Source organism: Danio rerio, chromosome 14, assembly GCF_049306965.1.
Source record: "Danio rerio strain Tuebingen ecotype United States chromosome 14, GRCz12tu, whole genome shotgun sequence".
NCBI lineage: Eukaryota > Metazoa > Chordata > Actinopteri > Cypriniformes > Danionidae > Danio > Danio rerio.
The window spans coordinates 30,499,278-30,520,762 of NC_133189.1; the positions used below are offsets into that span (position 1 = coordinate 30,499,278).

Here is a 21,485-nt window from a genome sequence, read left to right on the forward strand (position 1 = left end):
TCAGTATGGCCTTGAACTCGTAACAGGCCATTTGATTTATTGTTGTTATACTTATGTGCTTTTCTTTAAAAGTTACACTATAAATGTTGTTGTTTACCAGCATCTTTGCTCATCCTGTTATCACTGACCTGATGTTATTCCTCCTGCCTTTAGAGGTCGCTGTAACACTAAATCTCGTAATAAATGCGGAAAGATGGCATAATTTTAAAATACCACAACACACTCACATGACACGAACTAATAGTTCCTGAAGGGAAGCGTTTCAGTTCAGTTTTCAACGCCCGTTCATTATACTGTTGTTCTGCCTATTGTCAGTCGCATGCTGTTTGGGTAATTATTATCGTTTGTCGTTTTGTGGAGCTCTCTGATTATTCAATACAAAGTTGCATTTGGTGTTTTAGGCTGGAAGTTACACCGTTCAAAATGAAAAGCTGCTTCTCTGTGCTTATTGCTCTCTTCGTAACGAGCTGTTTTTTGCTGGAGGGCTCGAGCCACTTGCTTGGCAGGAAACCATCAAAATTAACCAAGGCAAGAATTTCACATGCTTTGAGATTGTTTCTGACTATTTAAATGGTTAAGCTGAACTTTGCGTGTTGTTTAATTTGTTTTTATCATCAGGTATTGGGATTTTCTTGGCAAAATTGCGGTAAACCAGATGATCCTGCAAACCTGAAGAGTCTTGATATTTCTCCAGACCCCATTCCCATTCCTGGACGTTTAACTGCAGATGCAAAGGGCACAACATCTGTAGAGCTGGCATCTCCTCTCTCTGTAAGTTAAAGAACTATATTATAACTCTACACAGCTTGGCCATTCTTTTTTTTCTGTAAATCTCTTTTAAAGTGTATGTAGATGCCAGATATCTGTTCATGTCAACTTCCTCCTGCCTACTTTGTTTTGAGAAGTCTCAGTTCTGTATTTTGGTGTATAAATGAACACTGTTCCGTTACAGCTTTATTGTTTGTTGTTTTGCCATTGCTATTTTATTTCAGTATTTTTTTCTTCATTATAACAACAATAATAAAAAAACACAAAATTTCAATGTAAAAGAATCATTGCCACTTATTTCAAAACTGTTTGAATTGTTTAGAAATATTAAAATAGGACATTGTGTCTAGCAAATTCACCATATTTAGGCTTTATAAAGTGCAACAAATGCAAGTAAAATTGTATTGCTTTCCAAAATAATTTTGTAATGTAAATCAGAATATAATATAAATATTTTCATATTCATATAATATATGAAGCGCTGGTTTTGTTTATACTCCGTGAAACCCAACATGCAACTTTATCAAATGAAATGAGTGTAGTCAACTCAAAATTGACTGTAAGTTAGTTCTACTCATTTGAAAAGAGTTTTGAACTCAGTGTTGAAGGTAATGAGTGAAGTAAATGCCTCATTCAGCTTAAATGGAGTAAGTTCACTTTTACAGTGTGCTCAATTTTTTTGTTTGTTTACTTAAATAGATTAGCTTTTGTAATTAAATGGTTTGTGTCAATCGGTTTCCGGTTTCCTCAAACAGTTTGAGTCAACAACTTTTTGGGTTTTGCAGTGTAGGGTATGTAAAGCAAGCATTTCTAATGTGCGTGTATTCTAGTATGCATAGCAAAAATAAATATTTTGTATAATATCAGAATTTTCATGCATAAAAAAAGTTAATGTTAAATAAGTGAATGCAAAGTATATATACATATATGATAACATGCTGGTCATATATTTTCAGTTTTTGTGATTTGAAAATAAGGGCTTTCCCACCAAATGTTGATATGTCTACTCTTCTTCGTACATAGATTACTCAATTAGCTGGATTTGGTTATTGAAGATTTGACACAATCTAGGATCATTTCATTCTTCAAAACTTATCTGAGAGTTTTTGACATAGAAACAGGTCTGGTAGCTCAAACCTGCTCAGGAGCAGCAGCTTATTTTATATAAACATTATTAGATTGGGTCATTTCAAGCAAAGGTAATACTGAAAGTGTGTACCAAATGCTGATATTTTCTTACCGTAGTACACTGTTATAGTACCGACCCAGCTTTAGTACAGTTTTCTATTATAATAGGCATGCACGATATTCAACTTTGCACGATATTTAATGATTTGCAGAAGTTGCAGACACCTTTGCCAATATCAAAATCCTTTGATGCAGAAACAATTTAAACAGCCAGTTATTACGCTATTTAAGAAACCTAGACTAATATAATAAAGAAAATCCGCTGTAAATGTGAATCTAAACAAATAGCTAAATATTCTTGACACATGAAAGTGTAAAGCCTGTAGCCCACAACAAACGTGGAAACTTGTTGCGATCATATTTAAATAACTGTTTACTATGGATTTTATGTAATTTTGCTCACGTGGATAATTGAATATTAATCGAATGATGTCTGCTGTGCTGTCAGCCAATCATTGCATTGCTGTTCATAATTTTGAGGATCGATAGATCTGTCCTTCACTCTATACTCATGATCTCAGATCAGTTCATCCATACATTTTAATCTGATTCGCGAGCTTGTTTGAAGAACCAAATTAGCCAGAGATCAGTAATCAAGATTGAAAGATCCAGGATCTGCTAAATCATTTAAGCAAGGTACAAAAAAAACGGACTCCTGTAGTTAAAACATTGTTATCATGTCATATAGCTAGTTTAGTTTTTCTAAAAAGAGCTTCCAAACCAGTCTTGTGACTTGGTTTATCTCTTTATAGACTGCTAGTAAAGTGATTGCTTCTGTTGTGTGTCTTGTGACTGAACATCAGTGCTTCTCACATGTTTTTTTTAAACTTTACATCTTCATAAACCCTAGTTTTAATAACTTCTTCTTTGTTTCAGGTGAACGTGACAGTGGAAAGAGAAGTGGCTGGCATGTGGGTGAAAATCCCATGTCTGGATGAAATCGGAAGTTGTCATTATCCTAATGTCTGTGACCTGCTCAATCAGCTAATTCCCCCCCCACAGGATTGTCCCGAGCCTCTGCACACATATGGCCTGCCCTGCCACTGCCCATTCAAAGCTGTGAGTGTCTCTTCTAAACATTCAAGTGTTTACTGTATGTTACTTTAAAGGAAGAACATTTATCATATATTTTTTTTCCCAGGGCGATTATGCTTTGCCTTCATCAGAAATCGATATACCAGATGTTGAACTGCCGGGCTGGCTGACCAATGGCCATTACAGAGTAGAAGGCATTTTAGGAAGCACGGGGAAAGAACTGGGATGCCTTAAAATCAGCTTCTCACTGCATTCCTCCAAGAATTAACGATATCAGCCAAAGATTGTTTTGCTGTCACTGGCTTTGGATAAGAAGAAACAAAGTGTTTCTTGATGAAAGGTAGTTTGGTAATCTATGGGAGTTTCATAAGTGAATGATTAATTCTTTAAGCAAATGTCTTTTTAACTAACGAAGAATTTCATTCAATTGTTTTAAAATGATTGAAACGAGCTGTAAATATTCTCTAAAAAACCACTGGTCAAAGCTTGGGTACTGGAAATATTTAGATCATGAGCTGCAGATTTTTGTTGTGTTACTTGTTTTAAATTAACTTGTTGTTACTTCATTTTAACTACTGCTTTAATTTTCTATCGTAATTTATGTTGTTTGGTACTAATAAAGTGTCAATGTGATGCTTAAGTTTCTTTAAAAGGGAAATTTCTCTTTTTGGTTCTTAATAAACATTTAAACACAAGTTTAACATTTTCTCAGAGTTTGTGGTAAATCAGCATTATAATTTTGCTTATGTTTTTTTAGAATAAGCCAAGCATGTTATGCAGCAGATAGTAAATTTTTATTTTGTTAATTCACTGTCAAAATGTATTTAAATACACTCAAAAAAGGGTGTTTGCTCAAACTGCTTAATTAAAATGAGCTGAAACACAATTCGTGAGTTGTTTTGGGGACAACCTAATTTTTTATGTTCAGTCCAGTAATTACCTAAAAAGTAATGGTAAGACTTTACAATAACAGTACATGAATAATGATGTATTAATATGTAAACTAAACATTACTTTATTATGGACTAATGGTGAGTTAATGCATGCACTAACTTTAACAACAACATGAGTCACATGAGTTCATGTGTGAATAACGGCTAACTTTATTACTTGTTAGTACAGGCTTGATTGTTAATGTATTAATTATCACATTAGTTTATGCTTAATTTAACCATCATGAACTCATGAGCTGTTGATGTATAATTATATCATGACTTTACTTGGAGGGACACATCATCATTAACCCATTCTTAACTACTCATGAACCCCTTATGCAAGTCTGTCTAGTAGTGTGTTTACAATGAATTACAATAGAAAAGTGTTCTGTCAACATCAACAGTGTAAACACATGAGTGTTCATGATTTGTTAAGGATGAGTTAAGGATGATGTGCTCCTCCAAGTAGTCACAACATAACTCTATATTAACATTATCATAATTTGTTGGTTACATTTAGCTTAAACTTAAATGTTAATTACATTCATTGACCACAAGTACTAACAAGTAAATAATGTAGCTGTTATTCATGCATAAACTCATGTGACTCATGTTAAAGTTTGTTCAAGATTAGTGCATGCATTAACTCATCATTAGTCCATAATAATGTGTAGTTTACATATTAACACATCATTATACATGTACGTGTAAGTAAACTTAATTCCTTCATGTTGTCTCAACACAAACCAATTGTATGGAGCCCAATATTTTTTAAACTGTCTTTTTTTTTAAAACTAGAATACATTTGATGTTAAAGTGTACCAGCCAGTGGAGGTCGCTGTATAATGGATTTTACATACACCGAAAAAACACGGTAAACCTGTTCAGTCACATAAACAGTCAATGATGCGCAGTTCCCCAAAGTGACTGTGATGGGGAAATAAATAAGCACGTGTTCTGGGTTTCAGAGTTATTATATTTTTACACTTCATAAATACCTCTTTATGTAATAATACCTCTTTAAATATCAAAAATTTAGAATGGCTGTACATAAACCGTGCAAAATGAGCTGCGTTTCCTTGTTGATCTCTCTGTTCGCCTTCAGTTGTGTTTTAAAAGAAGTCTCGAGTCAGTGGCTTAGCAGAAAAACGTTTACATTTACCAAGGTAAGTATGCCTATGCGACATTACAATATGATTAATTTGATGTAGTATTCGTTTTCATTGTATGCCCATATGCTGCTTTCTATTATTGAGAAGTTCAATCGCTTTTCTTGGGAGAAGTGTGGAAACCCAGATGCGCCTTTTCATTGGAAGACTCTTCATGTATATCCAAACGCAATACCTTCACCTGGAATTGTGTTAGGCACTGCTTCAGCATCTATAGCGGTTGATTTGACCTCTCCTTTACCTGTAAGTCCAAATTATAATATGACGTGTCTGATCGATTTACTCGCGTGATTTTGTTTAAATGTGTCGAAATGTTGTTGTAGTTTTTCTAAAATATATATATATTATTCTTTTTTATGTAATATTTTCTAGTTTTTATAAAGGTGGCAGTCTTCAGAGAACAGTTGATTTCAGATTACAATTGTAGTATAAATTGGGGAAATTAAATAAGCTAGTTATAAAGTTGTATTTGTATGCAGGCAGCACAATTTGACTGAAAACTTTTTAAATGTTTGAATTGGACTAAAAATGAAATTAATTATATATTATTATGCAACATAATATTTAACAAGATGAGAAGCTTCAATATTGTTATAATGCTATTTTATAAAAACTATTCATTCATTTATGTTATTCTCGGCTTGGTGCCTTTATTAATCAGGGGTTGCCACAGCGGAATGAACCACCAACTTATCCAGCATATGTTTTACATGGCAGATGCCCTTCCTGCTGCAACCCATCACTGGGAAATATCTATACACACTCATTCACACACATACACTACGGCCAATTTAACACCTGGAAAAAAACACTACATAAGGAGAACATGCCAACTGGTCCATCCAGGACTCGAACCAGTGATCTTCTTGCTGTGAGGCGATCGTGTTACCCACTGGCCACCATTACGCCTAAAAACTATAGTTAATTTTAATAATAATATTTATAATTATTTTATTTTACAAAAAAAATATTTTATGCAAAGCTGCAGTGCTAACATGCAGGGGTTGTATTATAAACTGTTAAAAAGTCTTATGTTTTGTGATAAATTACAGACCCGTAGCCAGGGGGGGTCCGGGTGGTTCGAAAGACCCTAATAGATGGAGGCTTTAAGAAGAATAACCAATAAAAGAAGGCTTTTATTATTTAAATGGCCAAATACTGACTGAGGAAATGAGATGGCCAGTTTGTTATTTGCCTATAGTCAACAATTTTTCATTGAAAACAAGTTTTAACAGATTCACCTTTTGTTTGTTTTTTTTAATGATGGAGGGTAATAAATTAGCATTTAAAAAAGTATTTTTTCATATTTCTAAAATTCTAGTCCCATTACATTATATATAAAACTTTAATAACTTAGTTTAAATGCACATTTGTAAATAAACATTTTTTTTCATTTTAAAATAATAAGTACTTCTTCAAAAATGTAGTAAGCTAATCCAGCACAAATTAGTGCTTAAAATGTCTCAAAGAGTATTTGAACCTCATAATTTGAAGCTAATAGCTGTAAAAAGGTCCACTTTTTGAGAAAAAAGAGCCACCCCTTTTAATAGGCAGGCCTGAATTAAATTATCTTTTTTTTAAAACGTCAGATTTTCTCCATTTTTGTCATGAGGAATGCAAAAAAAGTCTTTTATGCATTACTGAAATAAAAAGAAATACAAATTTCTATAGAGTAGTCATTTTGTATTAATCTTTAGCATTATTCACCCAAAATAGACTGGTGTGAAAACCCTCTAAACCATTATACCAAATTAACCATTGTGTAACTGCTAACAAAACAAACCTGTTTTTTTCCATAATGAAACCATAGTAACGCTGATAACAAGAACATCTGAATTGATTTGAACCACATTCATTCTCAGTACCAAACTTATTTTGTTATTTATTAGACTGTGTGTTGTGTGACTGAATATAAAGAGACTGCAAACCTGAGTGACAACATTTCAAAAACCTGAAAGCTCTTTTCTGTGTCTCAGTCATCCTTGTGAAATACTGAGTAGGATATAATCTTTTTGTATTTGTCTTAGGTCAACTTGACATTGGAAAAAGAAGTAGCTGGTGCTTGGGTAAAAATACCTTGTGTTAATGGTGTAGGAAGTTGTTATTATCCTGATGCATGTGACCAGCTGGCCGAGGTTATGTCAATGTTCTCACTGTGTCCTGAACATTTACGTTTAAACAGATCCTCCTGCCGATGTCCATTCAAAGCTGTGAGTATCCACATTATACCTCAACATCCAGATATGCAGCCAATGTTTGACTATTTTATTTGATATATTTTTTAAAGCTTAATATTTATCTCCTTTTTTTAGGGTGACTACAACTGGCCAACGTCTGACTCTGGTATCTACATACCAAATTTTTCACTGTCTGACACAATTACCAATTTCAGATTGCATGTAATTTTAGGAAGCACTGAAAAAGAGCTGGGATGCTTTAAAGTCAAATTCTCATTGGCAACATCCCTAAAATTTCAACACCATGAACTGTAGTAGTTACCGTTCAGTTTTTTTATTGTTGTTGGTTTTTTTTTTTTTTGTCTTCTGAGAAATTGAAAAATGCTAAATGTTCTATGAGCTAATTAAAAAAATACAAATCTTAAAGTCTTAAATTCATATTTTAAAAAGTCTATTAAATAAATATTTACTTTAAAAGTCTGTGAATTGGTTCAAATGATCAGATCAGCTCAATTTAAAGGATTATACAGTATTTAATACATTTTGGGGACATTTTATTGATACTGAATGTAAAATCACTATGATTACTAAATGCACTTATGTTGCTCGGTGGGTAAATGAAGCTGGTTTAGGTTCCCTTTTTTGCTGTTGTTAAATCTTCAAATCAATAAAACAGTTAATTGCTTGTTTAATAGATTTGGTCAGTGAGCCAATGTTAGAAACAAAACATTCTAAATAAAAATGTTAATGTTACCCTCTGCCTTTCAGGTGTAACCAAAAGATGAAATCTATGCAAACATGAATTAGATTTAAATGAGGAAGTTGCTTGGACTATTTTTATTCTGCTTTTTTATACTTTAGTAGCCTCTGATCTCTGAATAATTGTGTTTTGGCGTGCCCAAAATGTTTAGATTTTTACAGAAAGAAAAAATCCTCTATGTTAATTTGGTCTTTGCTAGACTTTTAACTTGTTTAGTTTGTCAGTCCCTCCAGCATTTCTGCCGCATAAAGTAACTTAGCAGTGCAGTGGCTTTTCTTAAAATCTTCTGGAATATTAATGATATTTGTTGTGTTACATTGCTGTGAAAACATACAGGCAACAGTATGGTCAAATTTGTACAAATGGGCTTTGTATTTATATAATGAAAACATTGAGAGAATCAAAAAGAGAAACATGTTTACCTTATAGCAATAAAGCCTGTATCATATTTGATGCATGAAAGACTAAATGACCCATCACTTCTATATAAGCAAAATCATTAGCATTTAAAAAATCATGCTAAAGTGTTTATCATATGATGTATTTGAACTGTAGTCCTCCTGCATTGTATTTAGTTTTTCTCACTTTTAAATTTCGTGCCATTTACAATCATTGAATCGCAAAATTCTGGTTGTTTGTGTGCATGAGAAACACCTGTGAAATCAAACTAAAGGGTATTCTCGATCAGTGGTTTTGCATTCCAGTCTCAAAGACCCTCCAAACAAAAACATTTCTTTAAATTAATATTGTGAATAAATGAACATTGTAAATGTTTACAGAGAAAAAACTGACCATACTGAGAATTAACAATATGTAGGGGCATAACAGAAACAGACTTATTAGGAGGAACAAAACCATTCATTCGTTTTCTTTTCGGCTTAGTCCCTTTTTTTAATCAGGGCCAGAGCGGAATGAACCGCCACCTTATTCACGCAGGATGCTTTTCCGGCCGCACCCATCACTACACTGTAAACGATTTCTGTTGTTTTCACGGTATTATACTGCATTTCTCAACAGTTGTTTACTGTATAAGCTGTGCACAGTGTGTTACTGTATATATTGCTGTTTTCACAGCATGATAATGTATTCTCAACATTTCCATACTGTGAACATGATTAACAGTATGCTACTGCAGATTTTACAATGAATTTTGGGAAAAAATCAGTTACTGTGCATCTAAATACAGTACTGCAAATGACCATGAAAAACTCTACACACACTTTATATTATTATTATTATGTTTATTTTATTTTTTGACAAAGTATTTTGTGAAGAAAAATAAAATAACCAGTTTCTTTAGACTGTTCAGTGCATAAAACTGTCCCCTGGTTTTCCATATTTGGGTGTACTGCACCTTAATTTTATAAGGTTAACATGAAAATATCAAATCATTTTTAATCAACATTACTTTGTGCTTAACCAAAACGTAAACTGGAACAAAAGTAATTGATTCATCATGAAACCAAAGTCAGCTTAAATGTCATAATGACCAGCCTGCTTTAGACGGATTCATGAGGTTAGGGCACCCGTCACCACCATGGAGGTCACATATCTCCGCATTTTCAAAACAATATTTTAAAATACCCACCATCTCTATAAATAAACCACAGACTTGAGTTTAAAACAACTACATTCCCGCATGAAAAACGGTTAAAACTAAATTTCATAACACATTCATTATAGAGCCATCTAAGACCGGGGCAAGTCTCACATGTCTAGCCGATTATAACCTCGTTTCCCCGGATACATGAGTGATGATGGACACCCTGGAGGTCAGAATCTCCGCTATCGGCAAAGCACGCTCAAAATTTACACATGATATCTATAAATAAACCACAGATTTGAGTTTGTAAGAACTAACGTTACATTCTCGCATGAAACACTGTTAAAATTTCATTTCGTGACATATTAAACGCAATATTTATAATATTAGCTGGGCTTTCTCATCCGCCATTACCATTTGCTTGTTGATGTGAAATGAATTCTGGGAGAAAAAAAAAATATTTATATATAATTCTCAAAACACTTCAAACGAACTTTATTCTTATTGTCAAGGTCAGATATATGTAATAATTTCGCTGGTAAAGTGAATAAAAAACAATGTTACTATATTGTAATCAATATCACGTTTGCACTGGTTCGGTTCAGCACTCGAGCAACTCTGAGTCGTATTGAACCGAATTGAACCGTTTGCTCGGGAATTATTTGATCACACGTGTTCACAAGCACATTCAGCAATATGCAATTAGTGTATAATTAGTGTATAAATGCGTGTGGCCAAGCAGTATAACGAAATAGTAATGAATCATATACAAAAAGGAATCGGTTTTAGGCGGATTCGATTCTTTACTGTTCACTAAGGAGCCGATTCATAGAACGGAACGGACACGACTCGACATGCAGACAACGGCTCTCCTAATTTGAAATTCACCTGTCGTCTTTCATCCAGCGAATTCATCCTCGGTAAGTGTTTTAAAGTCAAATTCTGTCCGTTAAAGGATTGTTTTATAAGTATTTCTGTGTATTGTGTGTGTAATTTAAAAGAATTAACCAAGTGACATTAGTTGTAGGTTCTTATGTTGTCACGCTATCCGTTAACAAACGGTATTTAAACAAGAAATAACAGACGCCAGGCGGTCATTGTAGTGTTTGCGAGGTATTAGACACAGTGAGTTTATCTTGAGTGAGTTTTTGACCATACGTTAAGTTACCTGAAAAAAACATAACTTTAACTTATTGTAACTGCATTAATGAATTCTCTATTTCAGCACAACACTGAGATGAAGGCGAAGTCACCATGAAAAGTTAAGGTAAGCTCTGGTCTTCACATAGTCATTATGACTAAGCTATCATTATGGTAAAATTTTTCAACTGTAAGTTAGTTACTTAAACTAAACTCATAATGAAATGAGTCTTAACTGTTTTATTAAATGGAGCTGAAAATTAAATGCAGTTGAATTATTTTAAGCTAACGTTAATATTAACAAAATACATATTAATTGTCTATTTCTCAGTAATGTTAATGAGCTTGATGTATAGTGTGTCATTAATTGTACATTTAATTTTTGGTGTTCAGGTGTACCTGAAGTGAGTGTACGTTCTGAGTACACAGATATAAGCCAAAGTCATTATCACTATATCCATCCTATTCTAAGAGAAATTGATGGGGTCAGGGAATGATTTTTGTACAAATGTATTTTAACCCCATACAGATTGGTATGGTTGTACCATAGATTTAGATTAATTAATGTTAAGTCTTATTTTACTCTTATTATATTTATCTGTTTTTCAGCTACAGTAATTGATGTTAAAAAACTGATGCTACCAATCACTCCTCACTTGATTATTCAAGGTAATGTTGATGTCTTCCTCATTTTGATTAGATTTTTAAATGTCAAGTTGTTCACAGATTTGTTGTGAGAAGTTTCATGTACAACCTCTTTTTCTTCTTCCAGCAGTTCCTAAGATAAACAAAATCTGGTGTTAAAACGACCACGCTTATTCTATCTGCCTATCAAGTGCTGAGTAAATATTAGACAAACATTTTTTTCTATAACAGTTGTCTTTGTGTTTATTAGCAATTTTACTGGGCGTATGTGTTTTTTTTTTTTTTCAAACAGCCTGGAAACTGTAAGTTTAGTTCAATATGTTATTTTATGCTATTCATTTTTGTGTTAACATAGATTGCATGGTGAAGCTATCGTTTTATAGTGGGAAAATGTAAAAGAGAATCACTGAATACAATGGCATAATAATTCTGCTTGTTCAAAGAAAGTACTTGATTTAGTTTTCCTCAAGCGACACATCAGTTTTTATGACTATTGCTTGACACTTGAATTGAAGGGACAGTTCACCCCAAAATGAAAATAATAGCATCTTTGGCATCCTCTACTTGTTTCAAAATAGTTATACATTTAATTTGTTCCGTTGAACACAAACTCGTATTTTTTAAAGAAATTTGGTTCAAATATGGATGTCAATAGTTACTGGTTACTAACATTCTTCAAAATATCTGCTTTAGTGTTTAACAGAAATTTAAATGGATTTAAAACACATGGAGTAATGGTGGCAGAAAAGTAAACTATCCTTTTAAATATTTTATTCTGAGACTTATTTATATATGTCTTGTCTTTTGCCATATTGTCTTTCTAGCTCAGATTGTGATGAACCTGGAATGTGACACCAGTTACTCTTAAGACAAGAACCGAATAAAGCACAGATGTGGAGGGATTTGCAGCCAAACTAACTGGAGGGAAGGAACCTTTAGGTAAAAGCACCTGCTTTATTTAGATCTGAAGTATTTTATTTGACATAGAGATTTATTGTTTTAATTCTAATTTAAAGCAAACAAGGTTGAGCACCCCTGGTCTGAAAGCTCAAAAATGCTGTTTCCGTGATAAGGTTAAATGTAGTTCAGAAATAGATTCATTAGGATCAATGCTTAAAGTAAACATTTTCTTCTCTCTGTAGACCAAACATGTTTACTATCCCTCACATTTTAATAAATTGTTTCTGTTTTTGTTTCTTACAGTGTGGGTGAACATACTACCTGGATGTCCAACAAAGGCTGCACAAGAGCTCATTTGATAGCACATATTCTGTCCTGTCTACATCTCAGATGACCTGGAAGTGCTTCTACATCAGTGAGTAATACATCTTTATATTGTCATGCATACAGGATTTCTGTAAGCTTAGCTTTAATGTTAGTTTCTAATCAGCAGTGACTGTTTTAAAAAAATTAAGTATTTAAATTATTCTCAATGTTTTACTGATGCTGTGCACAGTAACGTTATGATGATTTAGTTTGAGGAAATGTCACTAGAGGGTTTGTATAAAAAATAAATAAATTAATAAATTGTATGAAATGACTCGATAAAATGTTTATTTGTCTCGCTGACATGCCATCACTGCTGCATATTAAAATACAGTAATACGAATTGACAGCAGAATATTACCACAAACATTTCAGGAAGTAGGCTAGACTGCTCTTTAGTTCTCTACTCAACTTTAACATATTTCCTCGTGTCGCTGAGCCTCTCTGCAGATTTTGCCAAAAATGAATGCTTAGTGATTACTTTGTTTTATGCAAACCAAATATCAGTAACTTATCATTAGCATTATTTTTAAAAAATCACCCACGGCTTTCATGTTCTCTAACGCAATCTTATCTGTAAGTTAGAAGTGGATTTATACGTGTTAAAAGCCTAAAAGTATTTAATTAACATTAGTCACGTTAAATTAGATTATTTTTATTTATTTAATTTTAAATATGTAGCCTCTTAAAGTGAGAATGAACTGTGTTTACCCCACTTAAATCCGTGGAAGCACTAGTAGTGTGATCATGGAATCAGATATACGAGCTATACAGAGTCGGACATTAAGTTAAGATGAGACTTTATTTTTTACACACCTGTGTGGACACCTGACTAGCGATCTTCAAGAACAATGCCCGCTGATCTTTTCCCCATTAACGTTAGTGTAATTTCGAATTGACAACAAACTGTATTTCACCAACAAAAACAATTAAAAAAACTGTTATATATATTATAACTGTTATATATATATATAAAAACAACAGTGCAGTGTTTCGTTTCTGAATGAATTAAATGGTTTGAGGGATGATTAGTTTTTACTTCAGTGATTTTGCTTGTCATTTTTGCAGGATCATCAGAAGTGCTGCTGCCCTTTTTCACTGTCCCTTTCCACATCATTTGGCCTTCATCATTTCCTGTCTTGTAGCAGTATTTTCACCTGTTTTTAAAATTGTAATAATTTTTTATGCATTTATTGTTGACTGGTTTTAATGATCAATTGTTCATTAGTGTTCTGTTGCTCTGTTATATTGAATAATTGCTATTGTTTCAGTATGGTTTACACAATAAACCTTTATTGTGAAGTTAGTTTCAGTTTCTTTATTTTTCTTGTATTTCTTGAACAGTTAAAATAACACTTGTGCAATTTTTGAACATTTTTACCCATTATAAAGTAGCACTATTAAATAAAATAAAATAACATTTAATAACTGTAAAATACTATACAGTAATAATGAAAGTAACGTTAAAATACCGTAGTTCTTCATGGTAAAAACGTACAATAAAATACTGTTTTCAGTTTTGCAGTATGTGTATCACTACTGTAATTGGTGTTACAGTAAAAATCAACAACAGTAAAATTATGTATTACATTTTACAGTAAATGTAATACTAATGTAATTAGTATTACAGTAATGTTACTGTTTTATGAAATACAGCAGCTACTGGATAATTGTTGCCAGTAACTTACTGTTAATTTAACAAGAAATCGTTTACAGTGTAGGAAACATCCATACTCATTCACACTCTTATATTACGGACAATTTTAGCTTACCTAATTCACTGCATGGTCATGTGGGGGAAACTGAAGCACCTGGAAGAAACCCACGCGAACACGAGGAGAACATGCAAACTCCACAGAGAAATGCCAGCTGACCCAGCCGAGGCTCAAACCAACGAACTTCTTGATGTGAGGTGACAACACAACCCACTGCACCACCGTGCCGCCCTGTTAGGAGGAATATGACTAACAAAAACAATTTCATGAATCAAAAATGTTGGAAATCATAAACTACATTTTTTTTCCGTGGCCAAGAATCTGCAGATTGACTCTCTTTAGATTTAAGGCAGCATGTCATGTTATTCAGTTTTTTTTTCTGATATTGACAGACTGATCATTGGTTATTTTAAATAAAATTTAAAAATAAAAGAACTTATTCTAAACGTGGTAAGCAATGGAACAAAACCCCAAAAATGCAAACGTTTCTAGGCAGCGCCATCTTGTGGTTAAAAATAATAAAATATGAAATGTCAAAAACCTTTTAATAAGTTTGGTCATGATGGTTTTGTTAACTGGTCCCTTGAATTATTATTTTACTTCATGGTTTTCACTAAGTTTTATTATCTATAGTTTATTCCATTATGGGTTTTGAGTTTGTTGACGTAACATGTTTGTTTTCAAAGCATCAATTGATTTGTTCAATCTGAAGCTGTTTGCTCTCACATCTTTAACATGTACGCCAATTTTTATGTACCTTTATTACCCCTCAACACCTACTAACCAACATTACCGAATCCTTATAGTTCCAATCAAAAAATTTTATAAAATTCTGTAATACTTAATTAAACTTTCGCTTGTTCCTAACCTCTTTGACCTCTGTTGAACCCAAAAAAATATGTTTTGGATAATTTCAGAAACTGGTGAACATTGACTTCCATAGTTTTGTTTTGTTTTGTTGTTCTTTTGGAAAAAGAAACTCGTCATTACATTTTGGAACCACTTCAATGTAAGCAAAATGTGAGTGATTTTTTTTTACTTTTTGGGTGAACTATTGAAATCAAATACCTAGTAATTTTTCAGCAGTTTTGGCTAATCAATTAGTCAATTCACTATTCAATCAAAATCAAATGTCAAAGTATTCATTGTTGCAGTTGGTCTGTTCTTTCCATGCATGCTATGTCCTTATTTTGGCTTTGTGCTTGACCATTTAATTGCTGATTTTGTTTATTCATCTTTCATGGTTTTTGTGTATTTTTTTTATTTATTTATAGGAAAATACTGTGTAGTGCAATTTGATGGCTAAATTGTCAGTCGCCATTTACTGTGTTTTGGCGTGTTTTAAAAACTTCAGATTTAATCCATCTTTTTTTTTCTTCGTAAACTTAAGACTGCAAATCAGACTAAAGATCTGAGCAAAAGTAATAAAAATTTAAAAAGTTATAATTTTATGCATTGACAAGTTAATCATGTTTATACTGTTTTCCAGAATTAGTTTACATGCTAAACTGTACAACATAATCCACGCAGGTTTGTTCTCTCCCTCTAAACATTGTTTGCATTCCTGATTTCCCAAGCTGTCTTTCAGCCCTCAATCCAGATGTCCAGGTGGAATACCAACCAGAGCAGATCTCCGCCGAGAGCAAGACTAGCCATGTTCTTAGTTTTTAATGATTGTTAAACCCAGATGTACCATCACTTGTAAAACATTCCTGACATGTTCTGATTATTAAATGTATTCTCAATGAACATGTCTGTGAAACACAAACCTGTCAGCGATCAATTTAATATATTCATTTACAAAGTTTGTAACTAACCCGAGCCTGATAGTTCTTTTAGTACATATTTTATTTCACCATCTCAAAGCAGTGAGGTTTTCCAAGGCCTAGCTTACACCATGCCTGGGGTCGGAGGGGGAGCATGCAGTGGAAAGAATGTTATCTCCTGGCTGACTGAGAGGTTGCGTCTGTTTGGTTTTTTTAGAGCTTTGTGGCACAAAGCACAGTCATAAACTCTGTGGCACATGCTCCTTTTGGCTGGCATTTACCATGGAAAACATAGCACATTCTTAAAAAGGGATAGTTCACCCAAAAATGAAAATTCATTCATCATTAATCACCCTTGACTTAATCAAATCCTTTTTGAGTTTCTTCTGCTGAATACAAAAGAAGATATTTAGTAAAATGCTGGTTGCATGGGACTTAGATTTTTAAATTCATAGATTTGTTTCGAAGTCAATTGGTGCCATGCAACCTTCAAAATATCTTATACTGTGTTCCACAGAAGAAATCAATTCATAAAGGTTTAAACCACATGTCATTTTCATTTTTGGGTGAACTGTCCCATTAAAATATAGAAAGTAACTTAAAATTCAAGCACAAATTTACTTACACTCTACAAAAAGATAACAGACATAAACATTCAACCTGTTTGTTTTAGGGTTATATTTCTGCCAATTTAAAAAAAGTTGCTGCATAACTTAATCGCTGTATAAACTTAAATTACAGACGTAACATTCATTCATTCATTTTCCTTTGGCTTAGTCTCTATTTCAGAGGTTGCCACTGGAGAATGAACCACCAACTATTCCAACATACGTTTTATACAGCGGATGCTCTTCCAGCCGCAACCCCGTTCTGAGGAACACCCATACACTACGGCCAATTTACCGCATGTCTTAGGACTGTGGGAGAAACCAGAGCAACGGAGGAAACCCACATGATCATAAGGAGAACATACAAACTCAGAAATGCCTACTGGCTCAGCCGTGACTTGAACCAGGGATTTTCTTGCTGTAAGGTGACAATGCTAACCACTGAGCCACCATGCTGCCCCTATAGACGCAACAAATACATGTTATTATTTTATAAGAAAGGTTTCAAAACTTTACACTCCACTTAAAAAAATTATTGAAAAAAAATGTATTTAAAAAAATTATATATATATATATATATATATATATATATATATATTATATATATATATATATATATATATATATATTATTTTTTTTTACAACATATATATATATATATATTTAATTATTATTAATTTTTTTTTTTTTTTTTACAACAAATATTTTACTACTAACTATTTTTTATCCATTCAGTCAATCTCCATGTCTGGTGGGGACACTTTTAGCTCAGCATAAATCATTGAAACGGGTTAAACCATTAGCTTCTAGCTCAAAAAAGAGTTTTTTTAATTTTCTAATTTAAAGCTTTACTCTTCTGTTATGTGGTGGACCAACAGAAAATGAAAAGTTGCTCTTATTTGACTAGGAATTATATCATTGCACCTGCTGCATTCATGGTACGGGAGCAAAGATCCTTGATTGTTACACTGGAACAAAGCCTTTTTGAGACAAGTCATTTCAATCAAACAAAATAGGTGTTTTTTTCAAGTTGTCCGTACTAATGCGCATGCACACTCGATTGGAATGAGGCCACGACACCAACCTCATTTATGGCCATTCTACACATTATCATCCTCTGGATAATGCTTTGTCAGATTGCGCTGGTCTTCTGAAGTACTTCACAACTTGGCCTTGAAGGTGAATCACTTCCAGAAATAACAGCATCACAGCGACTCTTTGTTTACAAGTTTGTAGGGGTTTGAGTAATTGCTGTCATATGACGTGTGTTTGACAGGACAGACTGTACCTCGTGTCCGTTTTATACAGAATACAAGACCAAAACTTGTTCAAGTAACTGGTTAAATTACAGATTTCAAGCTTTATGTGGATATATTTCATATGTCTGTGAAGCAAGTATTCACTGAGATTCCAGTGCGCTTGTTGACCACAAAGAACTGTCGTAAAATCTCAGAAGAAACAGCAGTCTATAGCCACCGATGATTGGCTTTTGAGGCTTCATCCGCTTCATTGCATATTTCCGGTTACACTTTTCCACAATCAAAAATATATATGAGTATAGTCTTTGACCAGAATGAGAGTATAGTTCTTATCTATATTGGCCTAGAAGAGATCAGTATTTTCTGTCAGTCTTAGTAGCCTACACTTTGTCACTGTAGAAGAGTCTAGCTTTAAATTGGAAAATTATCAAAATTCTTTGGTCATTTTTAAGCAAGATGCTAATGGTCTAATCTGATTCAATGATTTATGCTAAGCTAAGCTAAAAGTGCTCCCACCAAATATGGAGACAGGCTGAATGGATTTTAAAATATAACTGTGCTGTGCTGTAAAATGAGCCTGTTTTCAAAAAAGTTGAGTGTTCCTTTGAGGCAAATAGGCTTGATTTATTGTTCTACCTCACATCCCTGACCTCACATGTGTGATAAGCCTGTTAACTTTAGCAAATCCCACATTAAATCCAAACATACTCTTTTATGCGATCGCTGTGTGTTTTTGTTCCTGTAGATAACTGGAGACCTGATCTTCCAGACGGCTCGCTTTATTATTGTCACCACTAAGCTGCTGAAACTCTGCAGCTGCCTGTCAATGGAAAGTTGTACACTTCACTGCAACAACTGCTCTATCGTTTTTATGACAGATATGAGACCTTACTATAAATAGACAGTTCTGACAAAAAGGAAAGTCTCAAATTACCCAGATGATCCAAAGGCTATGTATCATATTAGCTCTTGATATATACCAAACAAGAGAGCCAACAGGCCAAAAATAGATGCATCTCTTTGACACCATACTGTATACTGTAGGCTACACCATATGAAGAGCACAGAACATGCAGATTCTGTACACTGAACATTTTGATGATGTTTTATGTAATGGCATGATGGTTTGAAGGTTTAAATGTCATCCCTCTCCTTTTGTAAATTCACCCTTACAGTGTTTACCTCATTAATCATAAAAATGACAAGATGAAATCATAACTGGCAGTCGGTGTGAAGCGTGTTATGTTTACATCAGCGTGTGCATCCACATACCTCATGGATCACTGCTGTTTTGACAGTTTCTCTAAACAGAATTCCTCTAAAGCAATGGAGTGACAATATGGCCACTTGAAAAGCAGTCGACTTACTCTGTGAAACTGTGTGAGCCTCATATATATGGCCGTTTTTATCAGCAGAATTTGAATTACTCATTTTAATTTAGAGAAAGTTGATGAATATGATGCTTACATAATGAAACATGTAACATATAACTAGTTCTCAAACATTTTTAAAATACTTAATTCCCTACTGTGATGTATATATCCCAGTACTTCATGTTTTGGAACAATAAAAATGTAGGATGGGACATGATTTTGTTCTCTTGGATTTGACTTAAAGGGACAGTTTACAAAAAATACCATACTGTCATTCTGTGATTTACTCATCCATTACTTGTTTGAATTTGAAAGTTTGTTTCTTTGTTTTTGGTTGTGAACACAAAAGAAGAAAGAATGTTAGAAATTGGTAAACATTGACTTCCTTTGTTTTTTTCTTTACTATGGATGACAACGGTTTCTTATACGGTGGTCGAGAGAGCTTAACTGCAATTTAAGAAAACAGAAAATTAAGAAAAGATTTTCATCAGTTTGACAGCACACATGCTACAAATCCACAAAACGCAAACACATCTTTAAGAAACACACTGCATTTTCTCACAACACAAACATTTTACGAAAACATGCTGCATTTTCACACAACACAACAGAAAAGTTTCAAGAAGACCCTAAAATGTGACAGACCTGGCTATATAGGTTATGGTTATCTACGTAGGCTAATAAATACTAAAGACACAGGAATCAGGATATTAAAATAAACAACCAAAAAACTCACCTTTCAAAGATTTCTGACTACTTCACGTAGCAATAGTCATGACACAGCAGTGTCCATCATGTTTTGGGTCTACTTGAAACATTCCCATAGTCTGTTTTTTTGTGTTGTGAGAAAATGTAGTGCGTTTTTGTAAATTGTTTGCATTGTTAGAAAATGCAGCACATTTTATTCATTTGTTTATGTTGTGTGAAAATGCAGCACTCCTATTTTAATGTGTATGTGTTGTGAGGATTTGCAGCACTTGTGCTGTAAAACCGCTGAAAATCTTTTCTTAATTTGCATTTTTTGTGATTGCATGTTTTGTAAAATCGCAACACGTTAAGCTCTCTCGGCCGTAGTTAGTTTTGAAGATTCTTTATCTTCTTTGGTGATGACGTTTATTTGCACTGATGGTTTAATTAAGAGCTTTTAACGTCCTCAGAAGATTCTTCACACCTTGAAACAAAGGCTATTTTAAGAACTGTTCACTGAAAGATTCTATAAGCATCCCAAATATTTTACTCTGGACAACTAAACCAGTCTTGTGTTGTATGTAATGCAATAGTAAAAAAAAACATTGTATTGGTATTGTATGATAGACCTTTTATTAAACATTATACTATCAATTAAAAAGTCATGTTACGTAAAGATTTTTATACATATCCTATTTTAAATATCAAAACTCAATTTCTGATTAGGCTTTTTGTGCATTACTAAGCATTAGGTCCAATTTTAAACACAAGTTTCTCAGTATTTATTTTAAACCCTCAGATTCTCTATTTTCTAATAGTTGTATCTCAGAAAAAAAATAATATCTTCTCCTGTTCTTTAATGGATCTCAATTTCAAAAACTGACTTTTGTGGTCCAGGGTCACAAAGGCCTCTTCTATGGAACCTTCATTTTTAGAGTTTATTCTTTAGTAAACTTTAGCCGATGATTTTCTTAATAGCAATACTGCATGAAGGTGTTAGCATAGCAATAAACAGTTAATATTAAAAACCTGTACTATTGAGGAAGCATTAACACACCAATGTATTCTGATGTGTGAAACATACCCAATTTCTTCAGAATTTAAATCATGTTACTTCGTACAATCAGTGTGGGGCATCTTGAAAAACTGGAATCTATTCAGTTGAATGAGAAATCTATTCTATTATTGTAACATTTAAACTTCCCCATGACCTTTGACTTGTATGCTACGTTCACATACTATCAGAATTAACATGAATATGAGTTTCCTTGTCAAAAATTTACATCTGACATCGTATTCACTACTTGGAAACTCTCAGGTAATGTTGATAGGCTACTTGAGTTTCTGAATGCTGCATTTTGCTAGAACTTCTTTGTTAAGCTGCTTTGACACAATCTACATTGTAAAAGCATTATAGAAGTAAACATGAATTAAACATGATTTAATTTTTT

At 33.3% G+C, this 21,485-nt stretch overlaps 2 protein-coding genes across 7 annotated transcripts; both read left to right on the plus strand.

Annotated features, from left to right (window-relative positions):
• Window positions 1-209: 209 nt before the first annotated feature.
• gm2a (ganglioside GM2 activator) lies at window positions 210-3,643 on the plus strand. Its single transcript, NM_001017831.2, has 5 exons — window positions 210-330; window positions 402-528; window positions 619-771; window positions 2,833-3,015; window positions 3,098-3,643. Exons 2-5 carry the CDS (start codon window positions 424-426, stop codon window positions 3,257-3,259), a joined length of 603 nt encoding a protein of 200 aa, NP_001017831.1. The 5' UTR covers window positions 210-330; window positions 402-423; the 3' UTR covers window positions 3,260-3,643.
• A 1,185-nt stretch (window positions 3,644-4,828) lies between these two features.
• On the plus strand, window positions 4,829-14,020 carry LOC137487590 (ganglioside GM2 activator-like). 6 transcript variants are annotated; one of them, XM_073921872.1, is made up of 10 exons: window positions 4,829-5,092; window positions 5,186-5,338; window positions 7,123-7,161; window positions 7,278-7,305; window positions 7,408-10,842; window positions 11,325-11,384; window positions 11,491-11,557; window positions 12,185-12,299; window positions 12,564-12,675; window positions 13,695-14,020. In XM_073921872.1, the coding sequence occupies exons 1-5, from the start codon at window positions 4,967-4,969 to the stop codon at window positions 7,410-7,412; spliced, it is 351 nt and encodes a 116-aa protein (XP_073777973.1). In that variant the 5' UTR covers window positions 4,829-4,966; the 3' UTR covers window positions 7,413-10,842; window positions 11,325-11,384; window positions 11,491-11,557; window positions 12,185-12,299; window positions 12,564-12,675; window positions 13,695-14,020. The 6 variants fall into 6 exon arrangements, 3 of the variants coding, with proteins under 3 accessions (XP_073777973.1, XP_073777972.1, XP_073777971.1); XM_073921871.1 differs by having other exon boundaries at window positions 11,325-12,299; XR_012389770.1 differs by lacking the exons at window positions 4,829-5,092; window positions 5,186-5,338; window positions 7,123-7,161; window positions 7,278-7,305 and having other exon boundaries at window positions 9,374-10,495; window positions 10,801-10,842; window positions 13,695-13,932.
• The last annotated feature ends 7,465 nt before the right edge of the window (window positions 14,021-21,485 follow it).